This window comes from Coregonus clupeaformis, unplaced genomic scaffold, assembly GCF_020615455.1.
Source record: "Coregonus clupeaformis isolate EN_2021a unplaced genomic scaffold, ASM2061545v1 scaf0154, whole genome shotgun sequence".
In the NCBI taxonomy this organism is placed as follows: domain Eukaryota; kingdom Metazoa; phylum Chordata; class Actinopteri; order Salmoniformes; family Salmonidae; genus Coregonus; species Coregonus clupeaformis.
The window spans coordinates 473,051-484,916 of record NW_025533609.1 but is presented as its reverse complement, the minus strand read 5'-3'; the positions used below and the strand labels follow the sequence as shown (position 1 = coordinate 484,916).

General features: G+C 42.8%; 1 protein-coding gene across 1 annotated transcript; it reads left to right on the top strand.

The window, feature by feature from the left end:
• Window positions 1-6,769: 6,769 nt before the first annotated feature.
• On the top strand, window positions 6,770-11,544 carry dctn6 (dynactin subunit 6). The gene is made up of 7 exons (XM_041882294.1): window positions 6,770-6,852; window positions 9,225-9,289; window positions 9,408-9,513; window positions 9,609-9,697; window positions 10,011-10,058; window positions 10,210-10,352; window positions 10,868-11,544. The coding sequence occupies exons 1-7, from the start codon at window positions 6,815-6,817 to the stop codon at window positions 10,964-10,966; spliced, it is 588 nt and encodes a 195-aa protein (XP_041738228.1). The 5' UTR covers window positions 6,770-6,814; the 3' UTR covers window positions 10,967-11,544.
• Window positions 11,545-11,866: the final 322 nt, after the last annotated feature.

Below are 11,866 nucleotides of genomic sequence, written 5' to 3'. Positions count from 1 at the left end.
TTTACAGCTAATTTCCTGCAATTCTACCTATTTGCCATGAGGTGGAGAGAAATGTTTGCAGTTTTAAAGCTAATTACCTGCTATTCTACACATTTTGTAATGACTTATGCTTACAGTGCATTCGGAAAGTTTTCAGACCCCTTGACTTTTTCCACATTTTGTTACATTACAGCCTTATTCTAAAATGTATTAAATTGTTTTTCCCCCTCATCAATCTACACACAATACACCATAATGACAAAGCAAAAAAAGGTTTTTAGAAATGTTTGCAAAACATTTTTTACCCGGAAATATTACATTTACATAAGTATTGAGACCCTTTACTCAGTACTTTGTTGAAGCACCTTTGGCAGCGATTACAGACTCGAGTCTTCTTGGGTATGACGCTACAAGCTTGGCACACCTGTATTTGGGGAGTTTCTCCCATTCTTCTCTGCAGATCCTCTCAAGCTCTGTCAGGTTGGATGGGGAGCGTCGCTGCACAGCTATTTTCAGGTCTCTCCAGAGATGTTCGATCAGGTTCAAGTCCGGCCTCTGAATGGGCCACTCAAGGACATTCAGAGACTTGTCCCGAAGCCACTCCTGCATTGCGGTCCTCTGTAGCTCAGCTGGTAGAGCACGGCGCTTGTAGCGCCAAGGTAGTGGGTTCGATCCCCGGGACCACCCATACACAAAAATTTATGCACGCATGACTGTAAGTCGCTTTGGATAAAAGCGTCTGCTAAATGGCATATTTATTTATTTGTCTTGGCTGTGTGCTTAGGGTCATTGTCCTGTTGGAAGGTGAACCTTCGCCCCAGTCTGAGGTCCTGAGCGCTCTGGAGCAGGTTTTCATCAAGGATCTCTCTGTACTTTGCTCCGTTCATCTTTCCCTCGATCCTGACTAGTCTCCAAGTCCCTGCCGCTGAAAAACATCCCCACAGCATGATGCTGCAATCACCATGCTTCACCGTAGGGATGCTGACAGGTTTCCTCCAGACGTGACGCTTGGCATTCAGGCCAAAGAGTTCAATCTTGGTTTTATCAGACCAGAGAATCTTGTTTCTCATGGTCTGAGAGTCCTTTAGGTGCCTTTTGGTAAACTCCAAACAGGCTGTCATGTGCCTTTTACTGAGGAGTGGCTTCTGTCTGGCCACTCTACCATAAAGGCCTGATTGGTGGAGTGCTGCAGAGATAGTTGTCCTTCTGGAAGGTTCTCCCATCTCCCCAGAGGAACTCTGGAGCTCTGTCAGAGTGACCATCGGGTTCTTGGTCACCTCCCTGACCAAGGCCCTTCTCCCCCAATGGCTCAGTTTTTATTTTTTTATTTTGTTATTTCACCTTTATTTAACCAGGGAAGCCAGTTGAGAACAAGTTCTCATTTACAACTGCGACCTGGTCAAGATAAAGCAAAGCAGTGCGATAAAAACAACAACACAGAGTTACATATGGGGTAAACAAAACATAAAGTCAAAAATACAAATAGAAAATATATATACAGTGTGTGCGAATGTAGTAAATTATGGAGGTAAGGCAATAAATCGGCCATAGTGCAAAATAGTTACAATTTCGTATTAACACTGGAATGATAGATGTGCAAAAGATGATGTGCAAATAGAGATACTGGGGTGCAAATTAGCTAAATAAATAACAATATGGGGATGAGGTAGTTGGATGGGCTAATTTCAGAATGGCTGTGTGCAGGTGCAGTGATCGGTAAGCTGCTCTGACAACTGACGCTTAAAGTTAGTGAGGGAGATAAGAGTCTCCAGCTTCAGAGATTTTTGCAGTTCGTTCCAGTCATTGACAGCAGAGAACTGGAAGGAATGGCGGCCAAAGGAGGTGTTGGCTTTGGGGATGACCAGTGAGATATACCTGCTGGAGTGCAGACTACGGGTGGGTGTTGCTATGGTGACCAGTGAGCTAAGATAAGACAGAGATTTGCCTAGCAGTGATTTATAGATGACCTGGAGCCAGTGGGTTTGGCAACGAATATGTAGTGAGGGCCAGCCAACAAGAGCGTACAGGTCACAATGGTGGGTAGTATATGGGGCTTTGGTGACAAAATGGATGGCACTGTGATAGACTACATCCAATTTGCTGAGTAGAGTGTTGGAGGCTATTTTGTAAATGACATCGCTGAAGTCAATGATCGGTAGGATAGTCAGTTTTACGAGGGCATGTTTGGCAGCATGAGTGAAGGAGGCTTTGTTGCAAAATAGGAAGCCGATTCTAGATCTAACTTTTGATTGGAGATGCTTAATGTGAGTCTGGAAGGAGAGTTTACAGTCTAACCAGACACCTAGGTATTTGTAGTTGTCCACATACTCTAGGTCAGACCCGCCGAGAGTAGTGATTCTAGTCGGGTGGGCGGGTGCAAGCAGTGTTCGGTTGAAGGGCATGCATTTAGTTTTACTAGTGTTTAAGAGCAGTTGGAGGCTACGGAAGGACTGTTGTATAGCGTTGAAGCTAATTTGGAGGTTTGTTAACACAGTGTCCAATGAAGGGCCAGATGTATACAAAATGGTGTCATCCGCATGGAGGTGGATCCGAGCGTCACCAGCAGCAAGAACGACATCATTGATATACGCAGAGAATAGAGTCGGCCCAATAATTGAACCCTGTGGCACCCCCATAGAGACTGCCAGAGGTCCAGACAACAGGCCCTCCGATTTGACACATTGAACTCTATCTGAGAAGTAGTTGGTGAACCAGGCGAGGCAGTCATTTGAGAAACCAAGGCTATTTAGTCTGCCAATAAGAATGCGGTGGTTGACAGAGTCAAAAGCCTTGGCCAGGTCGATGAAGACGGATGCGCAGTACTGTCTTTTATTGATCGCGGTTATAATATCGTTTAGGACCTTGAGCGTGGCTGAGGTGCACCCATGACCAGCTCGGAAACCGGATTGCATAGCGGAGAAGGTACGGTGGGATTCGAAATGGTCGGTGATCTGTTTGTTAACTTGGCTTTGAAAGGGCAGGATGGATATACAGTGGGGGAAAAAAAGTATTTAGTCAGCCACCAATTGTGCAAGTTCTCCCACTTAAAAAGATGAGAGAGGCCTGTAATTTTCATCATAGGTACACGTCAACTATGACAGACAAATTGAGGTAAAAAAATCCAGAAAATCACATTGTAGGATTTTTTATGAATTTATTTGCAAATTATGGTGGAAAATAAGTATTTGGTCACCTACAAACAAGCAAGATTTCTGGCTCTCACAGACCTGTAACTTCTTCTTTAAGAGGCTCCTCTGTCCTCCACTCGTTACCTGTATTAATGGCACCTGTTTGAACTTGTTATCAGTATAAAAGACACCTGTCCACAACCTCAAACAGTCACACTCCAAACTCCACTATGGCCAAGACCAAAGAGCTGTCAAAGGACACCAGAAACAAAATTGTAGACCTGCACCAGGCTGGGAAGACTGAATCTGCAATAGGTAAGCAGCTTGGTTTGAAGAAATCAACTGTGGGAGCAATTATTAGGAAATGGAAGACATACAAGACCACTGATAATCTCCCTCGATCTGGGGCTCCACGCAAGATCTCACCCTGTGGGGTCAAAATGATCACAAGAACGGTGAGCAAAAATCCCAGAACCACACGGGGGACCTAGTGAATGACCTGCAGAGAGCTGGGACCAAAGTAACAAAGCCTACCATCAGTAACACACTACGCCGCCAGGGACTCAAATCCTGCAGTGCCAGACGTGTCCCCCTGCTTAAGCCAGTACATGTTCAGGCCCGTCTGAAGTTTGCTAGAGTGCATTTGGATGATCCAGAAGAGGATTGGGAGAATGTCATATGGTCAGATGAAACCAAAATAGAACTTTTTGGTAAAAACTCAACTCGTCGTGTTTGGAGGACAAAGAATGCTGAGTTGCATCCAAAGAATACCATACCTACTGTGAAGCATGGGGGTGGAAACATCATGCTTTGGGGCTGTTTTTCTGCAAAGGGACCAGGACGACTGATCCGTGTAAAGGAAAGAATGAATGGGGCCATGTATCGTGAGATTTTGAGTGAAAACCTCCTTCCATCAGCAAGGGCATTGAAGATGAAACGTGGCTGGGTCTCTCAGCATGACAATGATCGCAAACACACCGCCCGGGCAACGAAGGAGTGGCTTCGTAAGAAGCATTTCAAGGTCCTGGAGTGGCCTAGCCAGTCTCCAGATCTCAACCCCATAGAAAATCTTTGGAGGGAGTTGAAAGTCCATGTTGCCCAGCGACAGCCCCAAAACATCACTGCTCTAGAGGAGATCTGCATGGAGGAATGGGCCAAAATACCAGCAACAGTGTGTGAAAACCTTGTGAAGACTTACAGAAAACGTTTGACCTGTGTCATTGCCAACAAAGGGTATATAACAAAGTATTGAGAAACTTTTGTTATTGACCAAATACTTATTTTCCACCATAATTTGCAAATAAATTCATAAAAAATCCTACAATGTGATTTTCTGGATTTTTTTTTCTTATTTTGTCTGTCATAGTTGACGTGTACCTATGATGGAAATTACAGGCCTCTCTCATCTTTTTAAGTGGGAGAACTTGCACAATTGGTGGCTGACTAAATACTTTTTCCCCCACTGTAGGTCTGTAACAGTTTGGATCTAGAGTGTCACCCCCTTTGAAGAGGGGGGATGACCGCGGCAGCTTTCCAATCTCTGGGGATTTCAGACGTTACGAAAGAGAGGTTGAATAGGCTAGTAATAGGGGTTGCGACAATTTCGGCGGCTAATTTTAGAAAGAAAGGGTCCAGATGGTCTAGCCCAGCTGATTTGTAGGTGTCCAGATTTTTCAGCTCTTTCAGAACATCAGCTGTCTGTATTTGTGTAAAGGAGAAGCGGGGGGGCATGGGCAAGTTGCAGCGGAGGGTGCATGGCTGGTGGCCGGGGTTGGGGTAGCCAGGTGGAAAGCATAGCCAGCCGTAGCAAAATGCTTGTTGAAATTCTCGATTATTGTAGATTTATCGGTGGTGACAGTGTTTCCTAGCCTCCATGGACTTTACAGTGTCCCAAAACGTTTTGTAGTTAGTGCTACAGGATGCACATTTCTGTATGAAAAAGCTAGCATTTGCTTTCCTAACTGATTGTGTATATTGGTTCCTAACTGATTGTGTATATTGGTTCCTAACTTCCCTGAAAAGTTGCATATCGCGGGGGCTGTTTGATGCTAATGCAGTACGCCACAGGATGTTTTTGTGCTGGTCAAGGGCAGTCAAGTCTGAGGAGAATCAGGGGCTATATCTGTTCTTAGTTCTGAAGTTTTTGAATGGGGCATGCTTATTTAAGATTGAGAGGAAAGCATTTTTAAAGAACAACCAGGCATCCTCTACTGACGGAATGAGGTCAATATCCATCCAGGATACCCGGGCCAGCTCAATTAGAAAGGCCTGCTCGCTAAAGTGTTTTAGGGAGCGTTTGACAGTGATGAGGGGTGGTCGTTTGACCGCGGACCCATTACGGACGCAGGCAATAAGGCAGTGATCGCTGAGATCCTGGTTGAAGACAGCGTAGGTGTATTTAGAGGGTAAATTTGTCAGGATGATATCTATGAGGGTTTGGCCGGGCGGCCAGCTCTAGGAAGAGGCTTGGTGGTTCAAAACTTCTTCCATTTAAGAATGATGGAGGCCACTGTGCTCTTGGGGACCTTCAATGCTGCAGAAATGTTTTGGTACCCTTCCCCAGATCTGTGCCTCGACACAATCCTGTCTCGGAGCTCTACGAACAATTCCTTCGACCTTATAGCTTGGTTTTTGCTCTGACATGCACTGTCAACCGTGGGACCTAATATAGACAGGTGTGTGCCTTTCCAAATCATGTCCAATCAATTGAATTTCCCAAAGGTGGACTCCAATCAAGTTGTAGAAACATCTCAAGGATGATCAATGGAAACAGGATGCACCTGAGCTTAATTTCGAATCTCATAGCAAAGACATTTAAAAAAAAAAACTGTTTTTGCTTTGTCATTATGGGGTATTGTGTGAGGAAAGAAATGTAATTTAATCCATTTTAGAATAAGGCTGTAACGTAACAAAATGTGGAAAAAGTCAAGGGGTCTGGATACTTTCTGAATGCACTGTATGTGATATCTGAGTGAGAATGAACTACCAAAATCAATGGGGGCCCCTTGGAGGTCAGGGCCCCTGGGCATGTGCCCTGCGTGCCCGGTCGATATTCACACATGATTACTACAAGTTTAGATAGCTGGCTAGACTAACTACTAATCTAAAAATGTTTAGCTGACGTGGGCTAATTGAGTGACTGTCGATGACTGACATAACAAGATAAATACTGCTGATGCACAAACACATTTCGAAATTGCACCTGGTGTATTCTACAATTCTTACTTTCAATAGTAAGATGATAAATTATCTATTTATTTGAATCTTTTTTGAGCTTTCATTCTTTAACAAACCTTTTAATAATTTTCATTTTTCTTATTTCCTTTTTTAAATTAAAGGCATGCAAAGGTAATGTTTAGGTGGTGATGTAGGCCTAGACTAGATCATTGTTTCTCTTATATGGAATATTTTTACTTTGAGTGTCGACACACAGATGTTTTACCTAATGACCGATAACTGAAGCTCTGCAGACTGCAGCAAGTCTGAAAACTCGGCGAGTACAGTAAATAAAGGCAAAGATGGTGGTATTCTTCTCTGATAAAGCTGAACTCAACAGAAATCTGAGTCAGTCTGAATCGCACCACCAAAGTAATACAGCAGAGTGCAGTAGAGACGTAGAATTGGTGTATCCAGACAGCAACAATCAACAACGACTGTTCCCCCAGGAATCATAATCAACTGTCGATAGTATCCTCTTCTCTGTCAGGATGGCAGACCCCAACACTAAACAGATGCTACAGAAAAGGTAATATTTGTACTAATTTAGCCACAAGGTTATATTAATATGCACATTTTCTGGAACAATGTAGCTAGCCAACCAACTAAGATGTCAATGTATTTTTCTGGCTGGCAATGCTTGCTAGCAAAGAAGCAACACCCGGTAATGTTGTTAGCTATTCAGCTAGCTAGCTAGCCAGTGCCATGCCTCAGTAATATCAAAGACGATAGAACATCTCCGGTAATATTCAGTTGTGTGCTTTAACAGAGATAGATACGTCTCTGGCCTTAAGTGACGTGTTGTTAGTTTGTTGCTTAGCAAACATAATGAATGTATCGTATCTTTTAATAGCTAACATCTGACGGTCAGCTGGGGCCTCGTTTATAAACCGTTCGTACATACAAAATATACCCCAAAAGTTGAATGCGCCAGTTTTTCATACAAAAGTTGGCATTTATAAAAATTGAACTTGACGTGAGAATGTGCTCGCCTCACCGCAAACCTTAGACCATGCTGTATGCACATCTGCTAGTGGTTGAAATATTGTATTACAAACTGGCAAATACATATTTTGATGAAAAGCTTAAGTCACAAAAAACAGAAAACATATTAACAAGAATGCAGCCATTTGCCGTTAGTGATAAGAGTGTTTCTTTTTAGAATCTAAAATAGACAGGAATCTTATAATTACACAAAGGAATATTTTTCCTATTTATTTTATTTTCACAACCATAGAGTACCACAGTATGAGTCATAATACCCATAAAACCTAGCAGTCAAACAGGGAAATGGTTCCAATTGTTTTTCCACCATTCATTTTTCCCATAGGGGATTTTAGAAATACTTCAAGTAAGGGCTGTGTTTCGTGTAGGCTTACCCTGGCATGACGTTTTTATAACCGTGTAAATCTCTCTAGGACAAGGTGACTTTTATCAATATATTCGCCCCGTATTTACCCCCCAAAAATGAAATACTAATTAGCTGCTAATGCGGCTATCATAAAGAACTACAAATGCCATGATGGCCTGGTCCAGACTGCCGAACCAAGGCAAAGGTAAGAATCTCAAGAAATGTTAGCTAAATGTAGTAATGAATAAATTGGCAAAATGTATTTAAATGGACAATTCTGTGAACTGTCTTGTGCACGTTTTAAATTGACACAATACCTGTTAGCAAAGGTGTCGGCTAGAGATGATGTGCAGGAGCTTGCAGGGATTTGTAGTTTTGCATGATGTCTACTTTGATGCTAATTAGCATTTTCAAATCTGAGAGTAAATAGAGCCAAATATATTGATACAAGTCACCTTGTCCAAGAGAGATTTACATGGTTATCAAAACGTCACACCAGGGTAAGCCTACACGATACACAGCCCTTATTTGAAGTGTTTCTAAAATCCCCTATGGGAAAAATGTAATGGTGGAAAAATGATTGGAACCATTTCCCTGTTTGACTGCTAGGTTTTATGACACCTCCACTGTGGGGCTCTATTGCTAAATATATTGCTCACCTTTGAATGGAGGGCGTTTTCCAGGCAGAGTTTTAATGCTCGTTTACGTGCACAGAGTTTTACGACAGGTCTGATTTTATAACGGGAAACATGCGTATGTATCGCTTTCGCCAAGTTTATAAATCTCAATATCTTCAGAAATGGCACAAGCAGAAATGTTGTGTTAAATTAATGCAACGGTTATAAATGAGGCCCCTGATGATCAAGTGGTTATGTTAGCTAGCTAGCTAAGTTAGCCGGCTGCTAGCCATTGCGGTTTTGCTAGCTACAGTAACGTTAGCTCATCAAATAAGAAGGCTAAATCATTGCCATCTTGGAGATAAGTCTGACTAATGTTGCCATGACTTTGCCTGGCTACCCAAACTCCTTGCTCATTGCTACGCCACGCCCACGGACGTTAGTTTCTCTCCGCAATGGTCGAGTTTGTTTTGCATGGCCTGGTGCCACAGCTGGGTAGATTTGGTCATTTTGGACCATTCCATTGGTCCTTAAGTGAAATCTCCACCCACTCGGGGCACCGGGTCATGCAAAACTAACCTCACCATTGATTCTGGATCTGAGTACCTCCCTGACGAATTCTAGAATGGAAATCCACTCTAGACGTCTGATTGGTCCCAGAAAACCGATGGGATTTCTGGGACCCATCGCAGAACACGTGGGTAAAGCGGCGTTTTGGAAAAAAATCCTCATTGGCTTTGATACTCCCAATTGGTTAGAGATGATCCAATCGCTGATTACTTTTTGTACACATCCCCTCATATTGACGTCACCACAAACGACTTTAAATTATGGCAGACGATAGAGCAGCGGGAAATAATTCAGTTTGAGTCGTCAGGCAAGCCATGACTAGCTACCATCACAATTTCATGTATTTTCTGCCAACTCTTGCAGTGCCAACATTGCTGCTGGAGCAGTTGTGTGTGTAGAAAGTGAAATAAGAGGAGATGTGACCATCGGTAAGACTTTAGTCACACTCTATACTGTTTTATCCATTTTCCTCCAAATCAGAATAAGCACGCTCCCTGTGCTGTGTCGCATTATAGATGCGTATCAACCGTCTATTCCTTCCGGCAGGTCCAAGAACAGTGGTCCACCCCAAAGCACGTATTATAGCTGAGGCAGGCCCTATAATCATTGGAGAAGGTAACCTGATCGAGGAACAGGCCCTGATCATTAACAGGTAGGTCACAACTGCAGTTAGCTGTGTATCCATACGTCCAAGTCAGTTTTAACACGCTCTTTTTATTCCTCTACATTTTGCCTCTGATCTTTTAGTTATCCAGAAAATATTATGCCTGACACTGAAGGGGTTGAACCCAAGACCATGACGATTGGAATCAACAATGTGTTTGAAGTCGGTTGTGGTATCCTTCTACTGCGCGTGATCACAATGACCGGTTGTTGTGGACCATTTGCTCAAGGAAACTAGTGTGATGTTATTGCTTTTTTTTAAATGAGGGACATCTCCTAAAGGCTAGTTTAACTAATGTCTATACAAGAGGAAAAATAACAAAGTATTGTAATGACATGTTGATTTTGTGTTATCTCCCAATGATTTTTGGAGCAGTTGAAGAAAATGTCTGACACTCATCACCTTTAACCTTTAACCTTCAACCAGCTTCTCTTGTTTAACCCTCAACCAACTTCTCATGTTTAACCCTCAACCAATTTCTTAAGTCTCTCAAGCATTGAAAATTGGGGACAACAATGTAATCGAGTCAAAAGGTATGATACTGTATGTGACGGCAAAAATATGCTTATAAAACGCCTGGTGCCCATACGTAAGCCACTAATGATGCACCCTCCTGCTGTTATTTGGAAGCCATTTTGAATGCAGTCTGTATGATGACGAAACACCCCTCGCTCTCTGTCCCAGCGGACCTAGGGAAGAACGTCATTCTCACCAGTGGCTGTATCGTCGGCGCTTGTTGCCAGGTGAACACGTGCGAGGTCATTCCCGAGAACACAGTCATCTACGGGTCCAACTGCATGAGGCGTGTGCAGACAGAAAGGCCTCAGGTTTGTCCCTGCCATTAATTCCACCTAGCTCCTCAGTAAGGAATATACTAGACAAATGATGTTTGAGTCATTTATCCAGGGTGGCTTACAGGAGCAGTTAGGGTTAAGTGACAAGTGACGTTTTTTTTTTCACCTAGTCGGCTCGGTTATTCAAACCAGCGGCCTTTCGGTTACTGGCCCGTCGCTCTTACCCGCTAGGCTACCTGCTTACCCCATGTGCCAGTGTCCATACTATAATACCACTGAGAATGCTAGCCCAATACATCACGTTATTCTTAATGGTATGCCAGCGTGGTACAGAAACCTATAGTATTAGGTGACTGTGGTAAAGGACACCAACAAAATATTTGTATTCTCCGTCCAATGCTAGTGGTTGCATTAATATTGTCATCAGGGGATAGCTAATCCATTTTATGATTAAAATGCTTAGGATTTATTTTGTCTTCTAATATTGTAATCTCTGACAGCTGATTTTAAAATGTTGTAATTTGTTCTAACAAAAATGTATCTTCCAGCCTCAGACGCTCCAGCTAGATTTCCTCATGAAGATCCTGCCCAACTACCATCACATGAAGAAGACTGCCAAAGGAACCTCCACCCCTGTCAGAAACTAACCTCTGACTAACCGAAGATCAGCATTCCCTGACGCTCACCAGACCTTAACAATGAAAGGTGTAGAGACTGAACTTGTCCTACACCAGTTGTCCTACACCTGTTGTCCTACACCAGTGGTCCTACACCAGTGGTCCTATACCAGTGGTCCTATACCAGTGGTCCTACACCAGTGGTCCTACACCTGTTGTCCTACACCAGTGGTCCTATACCAGTGGTCCTATACCAGTGGTACTAGACCAGTTGTCCTAGACCGCATAAGAAGTAGTTTCTCTCCTCTGAGGCATGAGAGCACATTTCTAGCTTTTCTCACTTCCCAATCATAAGAGAGAGCCCATATTCAGCACTCCATTGGGTCATTAGCTAAACCAATAGTAAAACAGTTCCTGGTTTTCTTTCATATTCGTCTATTATCTTGCTCTTTTTTTATTGTAGATTATTATTTTTTTTGTCTGTTCAAATGTCATATGTTGTTTTTCTGTCTTAAATTGAGCAGATTCTGTTTTTATGTTAATATATAAAGGATATTTTTCAGCTTTGGTTGTTGTGAAATATAAAGCAATTCAAAAGAAACAATGAAGATGGATTCATTCTTGTGTGGTTGTTCACAGACTAGTATAGGCCCTGAATGTATGTAGTTGTATGTAAACAAAGTATAAAGCTGGTGTTGATTGCTTTTTCTAAGCTGTAGGGAAAGCGTATTGCGCCACATAACGCTCCGTTTAGATTAGACGGACGGTAGGCTCAGTAGTCCATGGAAGATTTGCTTGACGTTTTTTTGACGCTATTTGTGTGATTTCCACAAGGAGGTGCCAGTGAGGGATTTATCGCCTATTGTAGCTTACCCTCCACCCATATCAGTCACAGATACATTAAACACATACTGGTCATGAGACTAGCCA

Coding starts and splice junctions, on each gene's coding strand:
- dctn6 (XM_041882294.1), top strand. CDS start 6,815: ATGGCAGACCCCAACACTAAACAGATGCTACAGAAAAG. Junction 9,290..9,407: donor AAGAGGAGATGTGACCATCG/GTAAGACTTTAG, acceptor TCCTTCCGGCAG/GTCCAAGAACAGTGGTCCAC. Junction 9,698..10,010: donor TGTGTTTGAAGTCGGTTGTG/GTATCCTTCTAC, acceptor CAATTTCTTAAG/TCTCTCAAGCATTGAAAATT.